At 41.0% G+C, this 25,916-nt stretch overlaps 1 protein-coding gene across 1 annotated transcript in view; it reads left to right on the forward strand.

The window, feature by feature from the left end:
• The window catches only part of LOC140365514 (cadherin-4-like), a 292,800-nt gene that overhangs the window by 180,899 nt on the left and 85,985 nt on the right, over window positions 1-25,916 (forward strand). The window contains 2 exon segments of the mRNA XM_072451987.1: window positions 9,785-10,011; window positions 17,663-17,845. Of these exon segments, the coding sequence (XP_072308088.1) occupies window positions 9,785-10,011; window positions 17,663-17,845 (410 nt within the window).

The following is a 25,916-nucleotide window of genomic DNA, read 5'->3' on the forward strand; positions in this document are numbered from 1 at the left end:
TTTGGGACACTAAATGAACCGCAGCGAAGATCAAAAAAGGAAGACGAGGATAAAAGTAGACACGGAGTCAGACAACAAGAGAAAAATTAGAAAACTGCCTTAAATGAGATGCAGTTTCCTGTTAAATGCCACATTTTGAGGATATTTTTATTTGTTTCTTAATCGCTATTGCAATGGCCCTAATTTCTTATCATTCTGAAACCCATGGATATTGTTTATAGTAAAACAAAAATAGACAAATAGAGCTGATTCAATTTTTTTTAGGTTGTTTTGTACCACGACCGGGACCGGTCACCGGTTCTGTTCATAATTTTTATGGACAGAATTTCTAGGCGCAGTCGGGGGTCGGAGGGTGTCCGGTTTGGGGACCACAGGATCTCATCTCTGCTGTTTGCAGACGATGTTGTCCTGATGGCTCCATCAAACCCGGACCTGCAACATGCACTGGGACGGTTTGCAGCCGAGTGTGAAGCGGCTGGGATGAGAATCAGCACCTCCAAATCCGAGGCCATGGTTCTCGACCGGAAAAAGGTGGCTTGCCCTCTCCAGGTGGGTGGGGAGTCCTTGCCCCAAGTGGAGGAGTTCAAGTATCTCGGGGTCTTGTTCACGAGTGAGGGAAGGATGGAGCGTGAGATCGACAGGCGGATCGGTGCAGCGGCTGCAGTGATGCAGTCGCTGCATCGGACCGTTGTGGTGAAGAAGGAGCTGAGCCGAAAGACAAAGCTCTCTATTTACCGGTCGGTCTACGTTCCTACCCTCACCTATGGTCATGAGCTTTGGGTAATGACCGAAAGAACAAGATCGCGGATACAAGCGGTCGAAATGAGTTTCCCCCGCCGGGTGGCTGGGCGCTCCCTTAGAGATAAGGTGAGGAGCTCAGCCACACGGGGGGAGCTCGGAGTAGAGCCGCTGCTCCTCCACGTCGAGAGGAAGCAGCTGAGGTAGCTCAGGCGTCTGTTCCGGAGGCCTCCTGGGCTTCTCCCTGGGGAGGTGTTTCAGGCATGTCCCACCGGGAAGAGGCCCCGGGGAAGACCCAGGACACGCTGGAGAGACTATGTCTTTCGGCTGGCCTGGGAACGCCTCGGGATTCCCCCGGAGGAGTTGGAGGAAGTGTCTGGGGAGGAGGAAGTCTGGGAGTCCCTGCTCAGACTGCTGCCCCCACGACCCGGCCCCGGATAAAGCGTCAGAAGATGGATGGATGGATGGATGGTTATTTTGTAAACTTTTAAAAAGAGAATATGATATTTCTGCACTTTTGTGATTATTTCTCGTTGGTTTAAAGACATGTTTTAACACATTTCTGCTGGATTGACATGATATTGTCTGACTAAAGTTATTGGGATTCCCCAAAAAATTACGATATTCATTTTTGTCAATAAGGGCCACCCCTAATTATAATAGAAGAAGCCCGAAAAGGGATGTTGTTGTTATTAGCTGGTTTCTTCAGCACTATTGATTTTCAGGTTGACAAAATCCTGATTGTTTTGACTGTGGTTACTTGCTTCTGAAGGGTTTTAGTCGGAGGGTTAAGCCCGTGGAGGTGAACATTGACGAGGAGAGCAGGGTTAGCACAGTAGCAGAAGAAAGTCCGACAGTGGAGAGCACATAGGAGACAGCTGTGAGACAGGGAGACAGCTGTGAGACAGGGAGACAGCTGTGAGACAGGGAGACAGCTGTGAGACAGGGAGACAGCCAAGAGACAGGGAGACAGCCAAGAGACAGGGAGACAGCCAAGAGACAGGGAGACAGCCAAGAGACAGTGGGACAGGTGTGGGCGGATTCACATGAACTAGCCACAGCAATGCACCTGCCATCCACATTATGTACAGCAAACAGCCCATTAGCGCTTGGAAAGCTCTAGCTATTTTTAGGTTTTAGCCTAAAGTCAAGTTTCAAAATCACTTCAATTTTACACTTTTAGAGGATATCTACTTTTTGCTGAAAGTTGTACTGCACTCTAAACGTTGTTGGCTTTTGGGAGTTCAGTATCTTATATTTCGATTTTTAATTTAGATGAATTTTTGGGATGTTTGCAAACAGAACAAGAACAAACAGAACAAGACCAGAAATTCAATTCAAGGAAATAGGAAATACTGAAACGTCATTTTGGCACATGTCCCCCCATTTCCCCCAGTCAATTTGTTCATGTTTACGTTCAGAGTAAAGGCAATTTTTCGATTATATAAATGTCCAACAATATCTGTCCAGTTCTGAATATTCGGCTCATTTCCCATCATCCATTTCTTTGTTCCTGCCTTTTTAGTCGTCCAGTTAAACATTGTTAAAAGCAAAGGAGAAAGACTTTCTTTAAAAGCTTTATGATGGAGACAATAAGTCCACCATTCCCTGGAGACTTATTGTTCTTTAATCACTTGATTGCACCCTGTATATCCAACACTGTTATTTCCGCTCTTTTTCTTTTTAGTCATAACAGGTAAATTGAGAGTGTCCAGGAAATAATTTGTTTTCATCTTCTTTATCACCTGAAATTTTAGATAACTGTTCTTTGTAGAAAGATTCAATTAAGATTGAATTTGTTTGGTTAAAATGACATTACGCTTTCTTTCTCTTATTTAAGAATTGTTCTTTCAGCTTATTGTTGTATAAGTTTCCAGGCATTTAGACCTTTACTATCCACTCTTGTTGTTATATCTTTATTTGGTAAAGCACATTTTCTTAACTATTTCCTGTTTTAGTTTTTCTTGCAGACCATTTAGGCTTTAACTTTTAAGCAGGCTGCCATTGAAGCTTCTTTGTATTTCATGTAGATAGGAGCATGATCACTTAAGTCTGTTATACTGACTGCATATTGTCCATCTTGAGGTTTCTTTTGGCAAATGTTTGATCGTAACATGTTCTGTAAAACATACATAAAATTGCCCAAAATTGTGAATGCTTTACTATTGAAAATTACCAATGCAAAAAAACCTATTCCAAGCAGCGTTCATTGATTCATAAAGTAAAGAACCAACAACTTCATCAGTTCTCAACCAATGTTTACTAATCTTTTGTTCTCATCCTGGCAAAACTCTTTAAACACTGACGTAGTATTTTCAGTCGTACCACAGCCCTTACAACTCTGTCTCCGTGTGTGCACTGAGGGGAATCTCCACGAACAGGAACGAACCAAAGCCATGTCAAAGTGAGTGTGTCCAGTCATGGCTGCTTGAGCGGCTCTGTTTTAGCCTATTCTGCTGTGCGCTCCATTGGACAGCATGTTCTTACTCTCTCAAACCTGTTTGGGGAGGAGCACTCGGGCAGAATGGCACTAGACTCAGCTGCCTGCCAAACACTGTTGGGGATGGGAGCATTCACTGAAATATATACACGCTCCACTCTGGTACACACACGAGGGAATGAGCCCGTTCACTCTCAAAGCTTTACAAAGGGTGATGGAGGCTGTGCTGTCAACACAAAACCCCTGCACAAGAAGCATCCGTGGTGAACTTGGACAAACTTTTATGTCCCAGATGTTACATTTAAGCTTGTAAAGTGTAGCGAGGTACTCAAAGAAAAGCATTTGGAGTGGGGATCATTTACAGGGATGGATTTGGAATACAAGGCTGCTATATCAAGAGGTTTTAAAAGGACAGATTGTACAGATTATTGTGAATATTTCAACAACCTCCAATGGTTCTAGAATATTTTGGCATTCTTAAAGTGCATCTGACAGGTTGGATTACTCATTTAACTAAAACGCAGGTGGGATAAATTATATTCAAGATTTTTCAAAAAATCACACATTCTGTACCAGTTGAGTCATGTTTTTAGGTTTGTACTTCCTGATTGTAAATAATGACATCACAATAGGAAATGTCCTAACTGTTACCTAGCAACTATGTTTTACCCTGGGTCAACCTCGTCTAATGTTACAAAAATTATGATTTGAGTTTTTGTTGAATGAAAATGTATGTGTCTTTCAAAAATATAAATTTGGATAGTTTCTGTAGTGATTTATTTCAACAAATTGTACTACTTTTCTTCATAAACTGCTTCATGATTGTTGTAAAAATGTTGTTTATATTTGCAACAGGTATTACCCCACCCAAGTCAAAAATGGAAAATCTTAAAAACCTGCATGCATAATTGAATACAATCAGCTATATTCAGCCTTTGCTGTACCTTTAGACAAGATTGTTCCCAGCCAACCTGCTTGCGTATCTAAATGTCTGTGTGATTGACGTCAGAAGAATGATCCAAACGCCATGGTAGCCACATATCTGACACTTTTTCTGCTTTTTGACAGCTGTAATTTCAGAATAACATTGTGTGACAAGGGTTCTGTCTGCAGCTACAGAAAAGAGCTAACAAAAAGCAGAGAAATCGCTTGCATATGCCATCATAATCTCACAGTATTTGGTATCTGTCAGTTTACTTACAGTTTGTTGGAATATCAACTTTGTAAGTCACGCTGGCAAATCCTGCTGCAGTCTGCCTCATGGAGGACATCCGACATCTTATGCTAATGTCCTTGGGTTAGTTTGATTTTGTCATCGGGTCAGACCATCTGTGAATACCACGGCAACACACAACACACTCAGCTGATGGGTTTAGAATGTTATGGAGTGAAATAGGACTTTGCGCAGTCGTTTTGGGGACTTTCTATGGTGTGTGGCTCTAATGTTACTAAAAAAGTGACATGATAACTACATAAAGAGGAGGCTAATAAGTGGTAATAATTGGTTCACAGAAAATCTGGAGCATGGTGAAAATCAGAGTGTAACACGTAAACTAAATGAATGACTACTATAAATATTTGGACAATATGATCGACAAAAAACAATGTAAAGTTCTATCTCTTTTTAAAATATTTGACTTAATATGTATCTTGCGTTTGCATCGGGTGTGTGTTACCATATCAGTGCATCTCGATTTGGCTCTCTTATCATGCCATAGCCTCAAATTCTTTATCGTAATCTTGTCTCTTAATGCAATTTCTCCCGGCTGCTTTCATCTGTAACATGAATGTGTTATAAAGAGAGGATCTATATTGAAAAGTTAGACATTCTTGAACCATTACACAGTTGTCAAGGTCCTGGATTCTTGTGAGCTGGCTGCAGGGTCAGCTTGGACACGTGTACAGTACAGCACTTCCCGCCCTCAGACAGATTTAGTTTGCTGTAATCATACATTGACTATCTGTTTTGAGCCATGGTAAACAATAGGAAATAGTAGTTTGTTTCTTCACATGTTCCAAACCATTTGAGAGGAACACCTTTATCTGTATTTAAAAGACATTTATGTATCAATGCATCTTTTCTGGTGGGGGGCCCATGCCTGCTTTTCTCCAAGAGATTCATTGCTCATTTAAAGAGTTTTTATTGTTAGAAAATATCTTGAAGGACAGATATGACAGTGATCTCTACAGCTCTGACCTATAACTTGGAATAATGCCAAAATGATGCCATAAATAAGGAACATAACATTATAATTTATTCATTGATCACAAATGTTTCTTTTATTTATTTTTTTCATTTATTTTTTACAGATACAAAACGGTAACAATAGTTGGACAACAGGGGAAAAAAATGAAAAAGACAGACATCACAGACATTAGATCACACATTTTTCATCAAGCATCTGACATTCTGTACTTTGTTCCTTTGCGCCCTGCTTAACAAAAAGTGTGTTTGTTAAATAAAGAAAAAAAGAAATGCATAGTTTCAAATCAAATGAATAAAACAGCATTGATTTACTAAACTATAATTTTGTAATTTGAATTGAGTTTACTGTTCGATTTTTTAAACCTGGTGCTTTCAAGATGTGGTGCCTGTCTTACAAGGCTGTGAGAATTCAGTAGCTTTTTATTTGAACACGCACTCATTATGTGCTTACAATAGAACTTTCTGAGAGACGTATTAAGTATGTCCCTAAACCCCACACCACAAGACACCTGTCTAACTGACGGTTAATTGAAGTCATTTACATAATACAAGGCGGCCGTCACAATTCATCTGCAGGACAATCTGAGCAGGTCTAGCCATATTTGTACGACCTGATATGAAGCCAGCCATGCCTTAACGGACGATCACAACCGCCCCATACTAATAATGCCTCCAGAGCTGGTGTCACTCATAAAGATGTCCTGCATTTGGTGTTTCTTTGTAAATTGATATATGAATCCCTTTTGTCATTGTAAACAGATGTACACATTGTCAGGGGTGTGTTTACTCCCTGTCCCATCACACATAATTACTCCCAAGCACCCCCCCATTTTGGCAGCGCTAAGATGTGTTGACAGATTTGTTGTTTGGGTGCTGTTTTGTCTGGAGCTTTGGCGATAAATTAAATAGATAGCTTGATTAAAAAAAGCTTGCTTGACAGATTTTGTTTTGACAGATCTTACTGCCATTGCCCATATCAGTCCGATCTGTTCTTTAGTGATTTATGGAATCAGTTTGTCTTGTTATTAGCATGTGTTAGATAAAATCAAATGTGGACGTGCGTTTCAGACGTGTGCGGGTAGCGGGTGCGACATCGGAGGAGCAGCAATCAGTCATTCATTGTATTGCATCATGTTGGGAATAATATGCTTCATTATGGTTTGGAGCGTTGATCACAGTTGTGCAATGGAATGAAAGTGAAAGGGTTTTATAAATGCTTTTGTCGACCCACTTCATTCAGCGTAATGGGACACTCATGTCAGATGTCAGAGGAGACTCACCAGAGGCGCACTCAACTCAGAAGCCAATGTCTGCGAGCGCCCCGCACCAAGACTGTGATTAAACGTTGCACACTTATGTATAAGATAACATAAGATAATATTTTATTGTCTCTCATGGGAGAAATTTGTCCTGAGACACATGCTTTAAAACACAGGAAAAACATGACCTACAACGCAAGCACATTCGATCAACATCACCACACTTTCATATTCAAACCAATAAACACTCATTGCACTGCACATTTTTTGCAAACTGCCAATTGTGTATATATTTAGATTCTAAATTGTATGCATGCCCTTTTTGGTCACTTTTGCCACCACTTGTATTCATTGTTTTATGTTGCACCTTAACTCCAAAGCAAGTTCCTAGTTTGTGGATTCTGTTCACTCACAATGGCAATAAACCCCTTTCTAATTCTGATTCTGAAAATAAGAGGATACATCAGGAGCCTATAAATCAGTACATCATGAGTATTTCAGTTAATCTATTTTAACTAAACATTCCCTAAAACCTATGTGGAGTTTTGATTGCACATTCTCTAAAACAAGATTATTGTTCCAAGATGGCGTCGCTGAAGGCTGCCTCTGCGTTTCGGCGCTCTTTGTTTTTGCCACAGATAGTTTGGATGAGTACATTTGATTCTGTGAGGACAGCATCATACCAAAACAGCCCAAAGTCACTTTCGATTACGACAAACCCTGGTTCACACCAAAACTGAGGCAGTTAAGGCAGCAGAAGCGCACAGGGCCAGTGACGGAAAGCGCTACAAAGACGCGAAGTATGGATTTAGCAGGGAGGTGTCGAGAGCTAGATAACAGTACAACACGCGCCTGAAGCAGCAGTTCTCCAACAACAACCCCACACCTCTGTGTGGAGTGGGCTCACCAATTACAAGCCCAGAGCCCCCCCTTCCGCAGACAACAGAAAACTGGCTCAGCAACTCAACTCCTTCTATTGCAGATTTGACATCCCCTCCCCCACTGTGGCCAACCCATTACAATGTCGAGTCCTCTAAATGTAATAGTTAATAGGTGGGCAGCAGTAAGTTGCTACAGTAAGCAAACTGGAAGGGATCTACATAATCAGCTACTTCCTCCCTCAGAAGTCTCACCGTAATACGATGCTTCAGCTGTAGTAGACGTGGTGTGGTCTGCTCTGCGAAAGGTGTGCACACAGGGAGTGAGAGGAGAGAAGCGACTCTGTGGGCTGGTTAGATCAGACACGGGACTTTATGAGAAAAAAGTGCCTCCCGGTGGTCAAGTGGTTAAGGCGGCAGCCCACATGCCAGGCTCAATGTGCAATCGGCCGCAGTGACTTGAGTTTGATTACCGGCTCTGAAAATGTGCTGCATGTCCTCATTTCTCTCTCTTCCTCATTTATTTTTGTCTAATAAAGCCTATAGGCCAAAAAATCCTTTTAGAAAAGAAAGAAAATAAGTGTTTAATCACTGTCAATCTGAGCCAGTCTTCCTATTGATGTTTAATCAAAGCCTGTGTTGTTGCTCAAGTCATCAAAATGCATCAATAAAAGCAAATTTTCTATGTATTTCGATTGAAAACCGCTTCACTGTGCGAGCCTCGAGCAAGAAAAATACGCTTGGAGCGTATTTTAACCGCTTCACTGCGCTGTCCTTTGGCGTGCTTTCGGCAAATTCTGAATTGCTGAAGTAGACGTGCAGGTGAAATGAGCCTGGCGCCTACCTGCGCAAGAAATGTCGCTTGCGTTCTGCTCCAATATTTATAATATATATAATATTATGCACCTGCAGTGTGTTTTGGCAAGGTGCCGTGACCACACCATGCATGTTAAGTGTAATGATAATTAATAATTATCTCTGTTTGATTTTTTTTTTTTTTTTGTCAAGGGGAGGGTCCATTATAATGATAATGGAATAATTATTATAATAATAGTAAAATCTCACCAATAAATTAATAATACATAAAAAAGGCAGCCATGCCCAAGCCCCACCCAGCCTGACAGCAGAGCGAGAAACGTGGACCCAACCTGACCCGGGCCCGGACCAAGAATCTAAACTCTAAACTATTCCTCTTTTTGGTGTTAAAATAGTAATGACCACCCCAGGGTCGACCTGAAGCTTACTCTGGGTTTTGTTGCTGGCCATAGCCAAAGACACGTCTAACTGACCAGAAGGATCTTGACATTCAAAGTAATTATAAAAAGATTAAGCTTATTGTCTGTTACAGCGCCCACGTTTTTTTTAATCTGAGGCTTCCCTAACCTGCATGGTATTTTCCCTAATGTCTGCTTGTCTTCATCATCCTCCTATTCTGTTTCCCATGCTACAACATTTCAAGGTGCTGCTGATGAAAATATCTATGACTCTATATTTCAGACCTAATATTTACAATATGTGCATGTCTTTACTGGTTATTGTCAAAACGCTGAGTAAATATTGGAAAAATGAACACCATCTCATGTCATTATGAGTCTGCCAAAAAGCAGCAGTCACTTTGTGACTATAATGAGGGTGAATAAGAGACCAACTGCCTTAAAAAAAAGCATGTTTATCAAATTTTAGATTAAACCAATGCCATCCAAACTATGTGAATACTATGGTAGCCTTTCCGACCCAACAATAAACTTGAAGCAGAGGATGGGGTGATTCCATAATCCCAAACTGTACAGATTTCAGAAAGAGCTTTTTACGTCTGTTTGAGGCGTGCTATTCCTCACGGCTTCTTTTGTGAGCAAGTCAAGCAAAACCTTCAAATGTCATTTAAGACAGTTTGCAACAAAGCACAAAGTACAATAGGGCCAGTCAGGCTAATATACTTTTTTTCGTTCTCTTTATAACTTCCCCCTGGAGAAGCTGAGGAAAATGCAATTTTGACAAAGCTATCCTTCCATTTTCCAAAAAGAATTAGGTCCCCCCGGTGAATTCTTATGCAGAAAACAGATAAGCTGTTTGTTTAGTCAAAGACATCAAATGGTGCTTTCTGAAGTGACAAGAAGGGGATGAGATATTCTGCGATATGTTGTGATGGATGAGGCTCAATCTTAAACCTCAGATGTGTCAGATGTGTCGAGGATTTGCACCTCATAAGGTAAACATTCCGCCTCTCTTTAATTTGATCATGTTCTTTCTCCTGTCTGTGCAGTACGGTTTGATGATTGCCAGCGCAGCCGAGAGGTGGGCTTCATCACCAGCGACCCGAGCTTCAGCGTGCGGCCTGATGGGAGCGTGTACACGGAGCAGGAGGTGGCCAACCTGTCAGAACCCGTCCAGTTTATGGTGACCGCAAGAGGGATGCATGATCCACACATCTGGGAGACCACAGTCAAGCTTGCACTGGCCGGACACCCACACCCTCTGCCGCTGATTAAGGTAAAACAGCAGGCAACATCAACACCAGCATATGCAAACAATAATCACTGCTGCTGCTAGTGGCAGGGCAGCAGTAGTGAGCAGAAGTCTCTGTTTAGTTTCTGTTTGATTTATGTTCAAGTTTACTCCTGTCAGATTTCCATAGGACGGTAGTGAATTTTGCTTCTAATCCCAGGATCTGGATGGGACAGGGAAAGTTTTCACCTGGACTGGGCAGGAAGGGGTGTGCACAACACATTGATGCATTGTAGCGTCAGATAATGCAGTCACTAAAGCAGTTCAAGCGCTGTCCTGAGCACATAGAGAGAAAATGAAAAGAATAACTTATTTACAGCTTGTCTGTGTGTCAGATGCACGACTATGATGACTGTGGGTTACTGTCCCGCCATTTGGGCTCCTGTCCCGTGCCCCGCATATTTACCTTATGTCGTGCCTTTTCATTGATTTTGCAAAGATGACAATTCAGACCATTGCTTGATATTTGCCACAACAGGTGAGAAGTGTTATCTGTTATTATCATTTAACTTGTATGATACCATATATTCAGTGGAAATTTCTTGACAAATTGAATCTTCCTTATACTACTAAATTACCAGGCAGCGCACACCTCAGCTGAAGTTTATGGCCTGTGTTACCAGCTTCCACTCTGCATCTACACTTCATGTAGCACCACTCAGCCATTATTATTTCTCCTGCACTACTTGTTGAACTGCATCAGCCTTAATACTCTGTCATGTTTCTAATCATGACAAAAAGCCTCGTCCTCTGTTGCTAAAGCGATTCAGAGTGGGGGATTAAAATTCTGCCCACTCCTGGTGGTGCAATAATGGAGACTGGAAAATAATTGACATTGATTGAGCTAATGTTCCACCCTGGCAGTGGCTGCGAGGGCCAGGTGATCTAGTTTCACTCTATAATTATGTTCTCCATATCGGCGAGCAGGAGAAAGATTCAATAAATGAACAAGAAATAAATGTGTTCCCTCTAATTACTTAGAAACCAGCTCTTAAAGGTATATAATTCAAATTTCACCCTGGAGCCTTGTCAACCATTTTAAATAGCACTGGATTTCAGAACTGTTCACTTGAAATGACTAACATGCCCAGAGGAGAATTTTCTAAAGCAATTGTTTAGTAGCAGCGTATAGGCTTAAAATAAAATCATCCTGTAGGGGCTAAAATGAAACATTTCTGCTATAGAGTGAAAAGACTTGTATTAGTCCCCTTTCGGAAATTGTTTTTCAGCAATATTCACTAGTTTTGCTCCATACATCAACATTACTACTAAACAAAAATCTCACAGGAGAGTTGAATAATCAGTTTACAGCAATAAAGAGGACATTGACCACTTTTTGGAGGCAGAAGCTTTAACCCGAGATCAGAAGAGCAAACTCATTGCAAAGACAGAACAGCCCTGACTTTCCTGTGGTGTTCTCTCGATGCTGGGCAGCTTCAGACCCAGAAGTTAGGAGACCACTTTCCCCAGAGCAGTTTCTGAGCTTTATTTGCATTTCCAAACTATTCCAAAATACCCTCTTCTGTCCCAAGTCTCTCCGAAGTTCTGCTGAAAAATTTTATGTTTTCCCCACCATCAAGGCTTTTTCTGCTCAAATACTTCACAGACAGACAAAATCAAAACTATTGAAATGTCATTTGATGGCACAGACAGGCTATAAACTTTACATTTTGTGAGGGCTATATGAAACGACAACCATTCCTGACCGTGACATGAGGCCATGCTTTTGGAATTCACCTTAACGATTTATTTTCTGTTTGTGTCTTTGGCTTATTTCTGACCAAGTGGGATGTTGTAAATGTAGTGGAGTATTAAACAAGCTGAAGGCAAGGTCAGAGCACTGTGGACAAGGTTCTGTTCGTGTCACATTTGACTTTCTGTCCTATCCGTGCACTCACACAGAAAGTTCTGTCTCTAAACTGCATATGTTTACTGAATGCTACGAGAAAGAAAAACATGACCAAAAGCCCTGTGGAATTTCCGCTACGCAACTAAAATAAAACTTCTATATTCTGTCCAAAAGATCTGTTTATTTAGAACTTATGACGGAATATTGAGGGGACACAGGGGTAATGTTCAGAGAAAAGCCCCACAGCACCAGCATTGAAACTGTGCAGTGAGGACGGGACGAGGCTGGACACTGGATGGCAAATAAACATGGATGGACCGCTTGTGGTAAAGTGCTAGAAGTTGTACAGATCGAGCTGTACGCCTCAACATTTGTTTCTGTAACATCATCAACATCATCGTCATCATTATTAACTTTTCCCTGCACTAAAGTTGGATTATTATGTTTTCTAGAGATTCCCTCAAATCAAAAACCCGCCTCTTAGTGCTGAATATCTTGTGATGAAATACATGTTGTTGTTTGATGTTTGCTTTGACCTTGTGTACTATTAATCATTCCAGTTCCTAATACAAACAGCAGCACTTTTCAATTTAAAACCTATCAACACACCGTTCTGTTTTCAAACTCAGTGGCTTCTCTTCATTTTCATTTTCCATTTCTAACAAACAAATAACTAAATGAGAGATAGTTATCCGAGCCCGTTTGCTTTGCCAATAAGCATTTATTTTCAGTTGGCTGCTATCATAATATTGTCACCTAAACAGAGATATCACATTTGGTAGCAGATGGAAGCACTTTTTTTTACTCAGTAAGGACAAAAACACTCCAGAATACACACTGCTTCAATTCTTACTAAGAGTGAGTCTGGTCACCCCGCCCACTGTCGCACCTCGAGTCAAACTCAAACACTAGGCCAGATTTGCACATTTCAGTGACAAATGTGAAACAAAGGTCATCGGTAATCCATCATTTAGAACAGGAGTGCCTGTTCCGTGTACAGTGATTAAGCCTTAATAAGACTTCACCATGTGCACTAGCCTCCCAATAAGGAGATCATGGGTAAGATTCCTGGGCCAGACCAACATCACATGATCTCTCTGGGCTCCAGCTTCTGTCAATTGGCAACTGTGAATGGTTGTCTGTGTGTCTCTGTGTTAACACTGCGACCAGCTGGGTGAGCTGGTACCCCGCCTAAGGCCCAAAGTCACTGGGATAGGCTCCAGTCACCTGCGACCCCTAATGGGAACAAGTGGAAGAAAATGAATAAATGAACACTTCAACGTAATTTTAATGATGTTGTTGATTATACTTCAGTAGAAGTGTTTTATATCATGTAAATAAATAAAAAATGAGAGGGTGTTATTTCTTAATTTGGAGCTTTTCTTGTTTGTTCATATCCATACTTCTTATATAAACAGCTTCTTGCTAACAGCTACGCTAATTAACTGTGTGCTGGCGTTGGCGAGATGCTGAAAACATGTTTGTTATGGTTTAAAAACTGAATCAAGAATCCGATAATGAACTCTTGTAGACAGGGCTAACCTCCAGATGCCAGCCCCAGGGTTCGGGGGAGTTGGCGCTGGAGTGGCCCCACAGAGCGCTCTTGCCTGGGAGCTGAGCGCTGCCACCTGGCCCTGAATGCCTCTGGCTCTGGGTCTCACAGGGGAGCCGCTAACTGTCTCCTGTCATGTTGTCGGCTCCCTCACAATAGGAGACATCCATCCACTCGCGCATGTACATGTTCGAAGCACATGCATGACTTCCCCCGTGTGCACATTCACAGCTGCAAGTTCAAGCGCTTAAGACCTAATAAGCACCTTGTCTTGTATTCCAACAATTGCATCTCCTTTTGTCAATTTTTCATTTCTGTCTGGGTGCTGGCCGCCTTCATCTGCCACGGTGCTTGAATGTGACAAGTAAAAATGTTTCGCGATCATTCTGTTCAAACTGCAATCAAACTGCGTCTCGCTCATTTTCAGCCTGACTGTCTTTTCTTCTTCTGCATTTCCATTCTGGCAACGCTTCTGAAAGAGTTGAGCCAATCAGATACCTTCACCTTGTTATGATGTGTTGTGCTTTTGCCAAACTGATTGGCACAACAAACAAAAAATCTTGCTTTTCATTGTCAAAAACTAGAAGTGGATACTTTTGTCATGGTCCAACAGCATTACGCAAAGCACTTGTTTGTGCAGTTTTTGGAGTCTTGGTGATTTATATTCTTTATCAAACTGACTTTTTTGTTGTCAATGGCATTTTAATACAATTAAATGAAGGTACGGGGGGCTCCGGCTTCACAACGTTAACACTGGCATAAAGAGGCTGGTGCCAGTACATATATGGTGATAGTGTTTGAACCAATAACTTTTAACTGTGGAATTCAAATTTGTCAACTGTGTGGGTGATTTTTGTAGTCATTGCCTCATATCCAGGCAAAGAAATAAGTGGGTGTAAAACGGTTTTGATTTTACATTTTTCAATTTGTTCCCTAAATTGAAAAATATATATATATTTCTAAATATTGAAATACAATACTATTATTGAAATACAGCCTCGGAGCAGGGTTTCTTTACGCAGAGAGCTTACCTTCACCCCTGGGGTATGTCTGTGTCAGTCTGCCAGACTAAACCAAGTCTAAACCAGCGGATGAAGTCCTCTCGTGTTGTACTTTCAGTCTGTGACAGTTTTATGCGAACTGGTACAAGGAGTTTGGGTGAATGGGATTTATCCAGTGTCCCAAATACACGTTCCTTTCTGAGCTGAGCACATGCAAGTCTGCACGGCCCAGTCTGGCCCAGTTTGGCCCAGTCTGGCCCAGACCAGTACCAGGTGTCCAACGCCAGAGGTGGAGGCAAAAAGCTGAGTGCATAACAGCACTGTGAGTCCTGTTTACGTGGAAAATTATGATTGTCTCATCCATATGCGGATAGTAATAAGACTCCCAGAAATGTCTTAGGCATGTTACCCATGTTTTGTTAGTTTTGAAGTTTATTTGTTATGATTCTGCACATTTGTGTCACTCCACCTCATATTTTGGCGTGATCACACCCCCTATAATCCCCTGCCCTATAATCCCCTGCCCTATAATATCATGCCCTATAATACCATGCCCTATAATCCCCTGCCCTATAATACCATGCCCTATAATACCATGCCCTATGCGCTCAGCAATTGCACTGACGCTTGATTACAGGAAATTATCCCCGCAACGCTCCTGTTACCACTTAGATCGGAGGCAAAATACGGCCCAGTCAGTTTGTTTACAGTTGATTAGAATCCTTTGGCTGACATTTAGGGATTCTAATTCTCGGTAGACTAAAGATATGCTCCGTCCATCAAATAATTGGCTAAAAGGGAATATAACATGGGACTGGTAAAAGCTATTATGCAAAAGTGAAAACTCAGATTAAACTGTTCAGTCTCTCCCACAATTTCAGTAAAACTTCATACTTTTTCCCTCCTATTGTTGTTCATAAATCCTAATAAAATAACGTATTCCATGTATTTATCTCTTGGGGTAATGTTGGAATTGTTTTGCGTCAGTTGTAGAGTGTTTGTTTTGCCATGTTTGTTTGTCCGGCCTCTCCAAATATAAATCTATGAGTACACAGTGACGACCACCTGCAAGGCCTGGCACCGGCTCTGCCTCCTGGTGCCAGCTGGTACCTGGGAGTGTTCTGGATGAGTGCGACTACAATCAGGCTTATCTTATCAGAGAGACACATCTGGTCCTCTTTCTGTCCTTCAAACAGTCACCGCGTTTCCCTCACCCATCTCTTCTGCGCTTAGATAGTCAGAGGCGGGTTGAAGCGCAGGTCCAGTACTGTGCGCTTTGTAGTGAGTTAATGGGCAGGTGATGTATAACAAGAGTTTAATCAGGTGTAGGTTTTAGGACTACATTTACTTGTATAATATGCCTTCAGTTATGGATAGAATATAGTTTGTTTGCTTTAGCTTGAATGAAACTTGTCAAAAACACTTGAACTGTACAAAATAGAACAAAGTCTGAGCCAGGTCAAACACAAGACTGTGCACCCCTACATATGTGTACCCATTCCATAGGCTGAGAACCTATAGACTATGGTTTGTTGTGTGCTTTTATCTCTATGTGCCACCTTAATGAATAACCTCTCTGCACAATACATTCAATGCATATGCAACAAACTGAGTGTCCTCCAAACAGTGTCTCTAATATTTAGAAATTGCATACTAGCCCACTGCTTTTGTGGTTTGAATAGTTGAGCTTATTTTTATTATTATTTGGACTACATGAAAGTGTAGGTTGACAAATGAATATGCAAATACCCAGAACAGGCTTTGGTGTGCGTTTGCTTGTGGCTCTGTCATCTGAGTTGGTGCCATGAGAGGTGTTTGTCACGCTCTAAGCAGCTGCATATGGATGTAATATGCATGTGTGTGTCAGGTGGGATGAGCCGCTGTGCTGCAGGTGACATGGGCACAGAGCCAAGTGTGCGTGTGACCGTGCATGGAGCAGAAACCACAATAGGATTAGCAGGATTACCAAAATACAGGCGTCTTACAGGAGGACACCAAAGAAGAGCAGCAGAAAAACAGCCCTCATGCCGTTTAACACAACACCTAAGCCTTGATTTACAAAATAACACCAGTCTGAACATTACAGACGGAATGTAGTATACTATTATCATGATTGTATTTTAGCTATTGCAATCTGCTCATATCACTCCATTTATTCAGAGTTAAAATACATGTTATTATATCACAGTGCCAGTATACACACAATGTCAAAAAAAGTGGATTCTAACAAATAATACAGTAGGTCTGAGCCTCCTACTGGATAACTGCTGCAGATGATGATCTTGCAGCTGCACAACTGTATTTAAGATAACTGATGCAGTGAGTGGCTTCTCATTTCAGAAACTACCAAGATGTCAGTTTGTTTGAGAAGGGTCAGAACATTGGCGTAAAGCAGAGAAACATCTAAGGAGAAGCAGAAACCAATCTACTACAGATGTGAACCCTGTGAGAGTGGGACGAGCTGCAGAAGGCTTTGTGCTGTGGTCACTCTCTCACATCATCAATACAAGATCAAGTGGTGAAAAATAATGCAACACTGGATGGAAATAAATATTTTAATGTTGCAGAAACTGTGCCACAGCGAGTGTGTGCTGAAATCAAAGCTAAAGGCGGTCCTACCAAATATTAGAGCATGTTTTCTCCTTTTTGTTTTGGGACAGGCAGTGTATTTGAATGATTGCACCAGGTTCTTCATCGGTGCTGCAATAGTTAAGGGTGTTGCACATGTGTGGTTGCTACTACTACGGCATTGTGGGTTTGATTCCAGCCCTCAACCATTTGCTGAATGTCTATACCCTCTCTTTACACACTGCAGCTGTCCTGTCAAATAAAGCCTTCAGTCCTCATTGTGAATTTTGAATGTTGGCATAATTTGGCTAGTAACTTTTGAAAAATACAAGCCACAGTGTCATGTCATGTCAAACCCTGGTCATATTACAACATCAAAACATACAGTGGCCTTTTCTATGCAATGCCGACCAACCCATGAAATGTTTATTCACACTTTTTTACCTGCAGTCTGCCCCAACGGCCCTATACTGTTGCGAGGGAATCTACCCTTTCACTGAGAATGTTATCCAAAGGAAAAATGTGACACTGCACCAAATGTAATAGATTCATCTTTCAACCTGTCGCTCCAGACTTTTCAGATGAAAGGGCCTCATCCCACATGCAATGGGAGGCGTGTGGCTGTGATGTGACATGTTTGGATGTCTTCTCTCTCTCTGTGTTCAGGTTGGAATAGAAGAGATGCTGTCAAGAATGTGGGAGTCCCAGCCCAGAGTGATCCGGTTCCCACGGAAACATCTGAGGAGCTCGGTGGCCAATGCGCTGCGGCGCCAGAAGAGAGACTGGGTCATCCCACCAATAAATGTGCCTGAAAACTCCCGTGGACCTTTCCCTCACATGCTCGTCAGGGTGAGTGGCATCTTTTATCATCTTGTTTCCAAAGGTTTATTTCACATCATCGTAACATGGCTATTCAAGTGGTTTATATGTATGGAAATTAGACATTCAGGTCATGTGAAGCTTTGACCAACCCATGAATTTGCTACAAAATAGGAATATAGGGTTTGATGACAAGATATGTATGCATTATACTTTCCTAAAAATGTTGCTTCATGTGCTTCAGCCATAACATGGATAGAGGGGTACAGAGTTTTAGCTGGAAGACAAGGAGACTAGTGGCCATAGATTAGATGTGTGCACATGAAGGTGATTATGTGAGGAAAGAAGGTGCAGGGAGATGCAGATGAGGCGGATGATTTGCTGTGATGAGTTCTGATGGGAGTGGTCAGTTTGTTTTCCAGATCTATGACAATATTTTACAGATGAACCTTAAATCTGCAACCTGTGTCATCTTGTATTTAAAATATTAATGAAATTCTTCTTGGCTACTGTGGATAAGATGTAGCCACCTCTCAAAGCAATTATAGATACTTGTAAAACTCATATTATTATATTATTGATTGTTTGCTGTTTCAATAAAAAACACATTATAAATTATAAGATCTGGACATTATATACTCTACATCATGCTTACAATTAAGAAAAACACTTAAAATGTAGGCTCTGGACATTACATACATCTTGCTTACTTCCATGGACCAACGCTCTGGCTAGCTTCAGATAGAACATGAGCTGGACGTATGTTCTATCAAGCACACCCGGCAGGCTAGTATTGCTGCTCTCGTCTCCCGTTTAGGACGGGATGCAGAGCGATTTGTCTGCTGCACCTTTAGGCACCGCAGGCAGGTAGACATGCGGAGAAATAATCCTTGCTCAGAAAATCCTCCTCCCTGTGTTTGGTCTCAGTAGAACAGATGTGTGAATTACTCAAGGCGCGTTCTCTCTGCTTGTTTCTCATAGTCTGGACATATAAATCAAAACAGTGTTTATACCCAACTATGGACAATACAATTTAACAATACAACTGCTCAGGAAATAGTGCATAATTGGTCATGTATTATCATAAATCACAGTATTGCAAAGAAAAACAAACAAACAAACAAATACTCATGGACTGACAATTGTAAAGTACCCACGCAGCGCTCCTTATTTCTATTTTCTTTGAAGTTTTCACTTATTATTTTCATATTATACAATAAAATCTGTTTTGCCACAGTACAAATATACTTTCTTTGGGTATATATACAATGATATGGGTGAAAATGAGTCCATTGTGTGCTCTCAGCAGGAAAGCAGGAAGTGTAGTGCACTGTGCATGCTAGTTGTTTCTTTACCATGACCGCTCAACTTGCTTTGGCCTCATCGTGCTGAATAATTAGAATGGTATGAGGCCTTAGGTAAGTGAGGAATGCATGTGGACTTTAAAAAAACAAAACAATGTTTGTCATGTTTTTAAGAAAGTGAAATTCAGGTACAGCGCCTTTAAGCAGTGTCTACCGTTCCAGTCAGAGTACTGTATTCTGAATACAGAATATTATGAGTTGCTCTTAATTATAGTGTGAATACTAGGATTAAAAACTTTTGTTTTCCTCCCCAGGACTGTATTGTAAAAGCAGAACTTTGTATGTTCCTTTGGGGATGAGAGCTGATTTAGAGATATCAGCCTGTCTCACTTTTGTGAAAATCTAAAGCTGTCCTTGTGGCCCAAAAATCCATGCATGTGTTTACCAGTGATATGCTAACGGTTTTGTGAGAGCTAGGAATGAGTGAGAATGTGTTTGATGAGTGTTTAAATACCCACTTCCTTATGTATTTGAAAAATAGGTAACCCAGCTTTATACAGCTTTATTCTTTTGTTTCACCATTTATTATGCATTTATTTATAAGATAAAATAACCTTCACCACAAATTAGAGAAGGAAAAATTGCTCATGCACTCACTATAAGAGCTGCATTTTCCATTTTTCCTCACAAATTCACTGCAGCTTCGAAGCTTAATCTTCATAATAAAATACCACCATGTTCCTCTGATTTCAGAAAAGTAATTGTTGTATATATGTATACATTTATTAAAGTATTATATTTTATAATTTATATCTGTTTTCCGAAATTGCCTAGGTACTAGAAGAAGGTGCAGTTGCTTGTGCGAACTTAATGCGTTTTTCTTGTTGGCAGAATGGCTTTTGTGAATGCTCTCTGTGGCTCCCTGTTATCATCCACTCTGGAAGACAGGCAGCTTTTAGTAGCCTTTTTCACACACACAAACGCCTGCCCCGCACATGCCCCTCACGCCCATTTGTCGCGTGAGCTTTACACTGGTGGATTACGGAAATCGCCTTTCACCAGTGTGTCGAGTGAGAGGGCAGATTTGCTACAGACGCAGGAAAGACTTGCCCTCACAAAGAGACGACCGCTGGGGCCAACCAATGTCCAGGGAGTCCTCTGTCATCCCCTTTTATATGTGGGATGTCATATGTCAGGATTAAAACCTGAGGGGCTGCTTTTAATGTATATGTGAGGCTGGTGCTATTCCCCTGTGTGTATGTAATGGTATGGCATGGATTACTTATTCTGTGTGTAACAAAAAGGATTCCCCATTAGAGTTATGATACTTCCTACCTTCGGAAAAAAGGTTTTTAAATATATAGACAATTTGAATGAATGACAATAATACCATCTGGTTTGAAGTCTCCCATTACTGCCTTAACCGCAGTTCAAATTATGCTCATCAATATTTCTGTGGTGTAAGTTTGGCTGGGAAAGTATATAAGATGTGCCTGTGGGACCGTAACTGTGTCAGAAAGTTTAGGATTTTCCTGGTGCCCTGTGTGCTCCCCTATCCCCTCCTCTCCAGCAGCGCTTCAGTCTGACAGTCTGCAGCGGCTGGGATTCAAGCTTTATTTGTTTTCCCTCAAAGCTCACACGTTTCTTTTTCAGACACATCTCTGATCTTCTGGTCGTGCTTTGGAGATTGTTTTAGATTATGGTTTAGTAGGTTACTGAAGACCAATTCAGAATCAGGAGTGTAATTAGAGCCTTGGCTAGTGTCAAATGAGGCTGATGGCTGATCCATTGAAGCCACATCTCTTTGATTCTGTGCAAGTGGAGACAGGACAACACGCTGAGGACAACCAGGGGCTGATAGAGCTGCTCCACCACTTTGATTCATTCCAAGGACTGAAGCACTTTCAATTACACACAAACAATGACTTCACTCAATGGATTTGTTCAGATTTGTATGATTTTAAATCAACCAGAATCATAAACAAACCCATTCAAATGAGTAAGGTGTCATTGATGTCTTGATTCCAGACATTTCAGCTATGATAATTAACATTAAAGGCACTGTAGGCCTTCCTGATTTTTCCATCTTAAAAACTTGACAAGCAAATTTATTTATTTTAAAGTGTCAAACGTATTCGTCCTTGCAGTGTAATCATTCACCACAATGAGTTTAGAAGTACTTTTCACAACTCTCAGAGGCCAGAGAGTAGTTTTGTCTAAAGGCTAACAACAACTATCATGCTAACAGCGCACTAGTGTTAATTCCTGGGTCAAACCTGATAAAAAAAAACACTCTATAGTTTGATGTAGACAGCGCCAACCCTTACAGCTGCTTTCCTCATCTCATGGAGGTGGGACTTGGCTTCATCTGAGCGTGACAAAAGTGATGAAGTCACAGTGCGTCGCAGGGATTCTGACGTGAGTTATTGTTGTTGCACCATGTTGCTGCCATAACGCTGTATACTGTGTTAAACAATGATATTACTTTGGCACATGTCCTGTTGACCATCGCTGAGGTTATCCTGTGACTTATCCTGAGTCAGTGCTGCGTCAAAGTTTTGATCTACTTATACGACCTTACATGGGTCAAGAAGTTATTTATAACCGCATGCAAAAAACAAAAAAAAACGTCCAAAATGCTGTTCCCACCTCTATCACCGAGTGGGTTGTGTGAAATGTCTTGTATTCACATGAGAGTTATAGGCCCTGTGCATGACGAAATGCTACTGGAAGTTGAGGAGGAAGTTGAAAAAAAAATAAAGTCTCAAGAAAAAAGTTTAAAGAATAAAGTCCAAGACGTATAACTACAGTAGGTGGCTGTAATGTAACACTTGGATACTAACCACCATAAAACACCAAAGAAGAAGAAGTAGAAAAGCTTCCGGATAATTGATTTAACCCGCGGATTAAGGACAAATCAATTGTGCTTCAAAGTAAAAGTGTTCATCAAATGATGTGTTTATTAAGTTTTTTTGTTTTTTTTTTAGCTGCGTATAAACCTGCTTTACCCCTCCTTTGGAATTAAACATGTCTAAAACGTACTTATAGAAAGTTTTGGACATTCTTTTAGACAGGCCGTGTATTTCCCCGAATGTGCCTCAGCTAGTCGCTGAGGCACATTCCTCATTTGTGTATTTTGTTCACTGACAATGACAAAACAATTCTTTTCTGACATTTAATAAAATAAGATAAAACAAATAACAATATCTTTCAACATTGTAGATATTACGATGGGCTAAAACACATCTCAGATTAAAGTCTAACTTGAGTAACAGAGCTTCAGACAGAGCTCGTGCTGTGGAACCAGTTGATGTCACAGATGTGAGCGTGTCGGAAAAAGCGGGCTAGAAATGGATACGTTTTAAGATTGCTATAGATGCAGTGCAACACACAATAGGAGGCAGCACAGGGGGGAAGAAGAAGGAAGAGGTGACAGGGAGGAGAAGGAGGAGAAGGAGGAGAAGGAGCAGCCCACATTAGTCCCAGACCATTTGTGTCATTCTCATCTCGGACACGTCTCTGAAACACCTATACTGGGCCTAATGAGGCAACACTGATGGGACGCCACCTGCACAGAAGGGAGGAAAGAGACCCCATCACGTCAACAGGACTGGCCATTCACACGTGCAGTATACGCAAGACAACAATACAAACTATGTACGGCAAGGAAAAGACCTCATAACTTTGTGGTTAGACCTCAAGGAATGTTGGAAGTAAAAAGAACTGGTACTTTTGTGAAGCTGAGTTGTACAAGTGGTGCCAGACAATTGATTCCTTCCTAATTAGAAGGATTTTGTAGCTTGAAACCCATAAATTGGACTCTAATGATCCGAACCGCTGAGGAGAACAGTCTGTTTAAAATCAAAAGCACTGATCAATACATGTAGCAATTCCATGGTGACTGGCAGACTTTATTGGCTTCTCTTGGTGACACAGAAGTGAAGTCGCATCACACACGTAAACTATAGTGTTGTCACGTGCTTTCTTTGTTCAAATGTTGGCTCTGGTAGATATAGTTGGAATATTAAGTAACCTCTGAATTATTATAAAGAGATGAGAACTGCTGTTGGTGCGCTGCCTAAAATGAAACCTCTGCTTCATTTGCAGCCTCAAATTGTGTTGTGTATTTCATTACGCCTCATAATGAGAGTGTAATATGCTTTTTGGATTTGCTTGTTTAGTCTGCAGCCCCCTGTGCATTGAGTACATTTTGTCTGCTTACCTCATCTATTGCCCTGGCTCACAACTACAAATCCTTTCATAATTCAGCAGCAAAGAAATACACTACAAATATTGTACTATGCTGAGATTATTTATTATTCAGAAGAAGGAATACAATAATTATTCTGCTGAAAATGTCTCAAAAATGATTATCTATTCCTCAAGCTTTGTGTATGGGAGATGTGGAGGACGTTTATATATTAGACACAAAACAGAAAGTGGCTTGTTTCTGTTATTGACACAATACTAAGCCAATAATACATGTGTTTATTTGTCATTTAGGAATATTGTGCATGTGCGCATTATGACCACATTATGATTTTAACCAGTATTAGCTGAAACTGAGCACATTAGTTTATTTATTAGTATGATTATTTATAAAATACACTTTCTTGACAGGTCCTGCCATGGAAGAATTAAATATATTGTAATGATCAGTGATTCAGTTTGTGCTTCCTGCGTTCCCCATTCATATGTCACATGACCAAAGACAATTCAGATGGCATTTGTTTGGAAAAGTGCATCACATCTTGAGCATAATGCTGCAGAAAAGTAATCACAACATGAACAATGATAACGATTATGAATTAGCAATTAGCAAACTAAACATGAGCTTAAGAGATAGTTATATGTATAAGTTATATCCCATATGGACCATCTGATTAAAGTCTTAACGAGGAAATGATTATAATGAAAGCTTATGAACTGCCATTTAATAGGATATTGGGACTGACTTATTAGCGCCATTAGGGATACTAAAAATGGTTATGGTTAATTACACAACTGCACCTACTGTCAATGGCTAATGAAAAGTTCAATGTTCAGGCAGATTAGTCCCAAGGCCAAACCATTGACATCTCATGGCCTGCCACAATGTTAAGGATGTGAACCTGAGATGTAGAGGGTATTTTAGAGCATTATGTATCGCGGACAACTAATGAGGCACATGGGGTCCGTTACTGTGAGGCAAACTCACAGAGAGTCTTTACCACTGTTCACTGAAAACTGCGCGACTGCGCAATTGCATATGTGCGCGCACAATCTATGGAGCACAGAAAATAAAATTCACCATAAACGTGAAAATGAATATCTAATATTAGACCTAATCTAATCTAATCTAATTACCAAGCGGCCACTGGGGGCAATCTAGCAGGAAGCACAAGCGTTGACTCACTGTATATCTAGTGGACAGTAGAAGCCGTGTTCTCTATATTTATAGATTCAAAACGCTGTGTGTTTTATTACAATCAGGCTCATATTCACAGAGAAATGAGTCTAATTAGTCCTACAGCGCAGAAGACCGCGGGTGTGCCGCGAGACCTCCGGTTCAAAAGAAGCATCACTTCCGTGTTTATTTACGTGTAAATATCTCATGTTACAATGTGGGAACCTGCAGTTTATGACAGGTGCGGCCCGTATATGGAAAGTTCTATTTTTTTCGTAAATATCGTATCATTGGCTGGACACCTGTCAATACAGTTTGCTTACGCTATGCAGCCAATCATAGCATTGATAGTGCATATGTGCCCTGCCCACATGCACCATGCAGGTCAGCTAGTTAACAATAATGTGGCGGAATTGAGAGGCGCAAGTCCCACAGCCACAACTGGACCACAGCCGGGCCAAAGCAGGACTCTCACATACAACATACTATACATCTCATGAACAACATGATTTTTGTATTTTTCATTTTAAGTGGGCCACATTGCTTGTAAGAACTTGCTATGATCCAAGGTTTTGAACAGTTTTGATACTGGTGTGTGGCCACAGGGGGCACATCTGATGCTCACAGTGGTCCTCAGTGTGCCCAGGGAGCTTGTGTGTTTGCCCAGACACATGACAACTAAGAGGAATCATTGGTCTTAACTTTAATTAGTGCTTGGAGTGCTCTATGTTTTATCAACCCAGTGTAAAGGTAAGTTTGTTCTGAGCATCTGAGCAAGCGTGAACTTTTAATTTGACGGTATCACAAATCCTCACATTTAAACAATCAGATCTTTTCATTTGAGGGTTAAAATGCTTGCCTAGTGTGTTGAGATTTAGACAAGTTATTTTTTGAATTCATTATTTCATTATCAGTTATTTTTATGTCCGTCATTCTTTTTGAGGTTGACTCAAGCCTCTGACTGTGTTCCAGAATTGTTCGAGCCCTTTTCTGTGCTGAGTCATAACAACATTGCGTTCTCCAGAAATAAAGTTTGTTTTAATCCTGTTCCACTTTCTGACCGTGGCCTGATGAATAATTCTCCTTCCCTTCCTGCCTCAGACATCACAGCCACATGATTTACTCCCTAACGTCTGTTTCCTACAGTTCTGCTGCTGCAAAAGCCCCATCTTTAATGTGCTATAAACATCTGAAATGGACAGTCAACACAAATAATATTTTTGCCACTTTTTTTGCATGCAACATCATATTTTCGGGCAAACTTAAAATAGGTTCAAACAGGATATTTTGCCAGATTTAGACCCCATATTAATCCTCCACAACTTTGGGGAGGCTTGACCTGACTTTGAATCCCTGTAAGTGATTTTGAAGCAGCTGCGCTCTCCTCACTCCTCTACGATATCGTAAAACA

The sequence above is a fragment of the Eucyclogobius newberryi genome, unplaced genomic scaffold (assembly GCF_026437365.1).
Source record: "Eucyclogobius newberryi isolate DKJ021-1_F unplaced genomic scaffold, fEucNew1.0.hap1 SCAF_19, whole genome shotgun sequence".
NCBI classification, from domain to species: domain Eukaryota; kingdom Metazoa; phylum Chordata; class Actinopteri; order Gobiiformes; family Gobiidae; genus Eucyclogobius; species Eucyclogobius newberryi.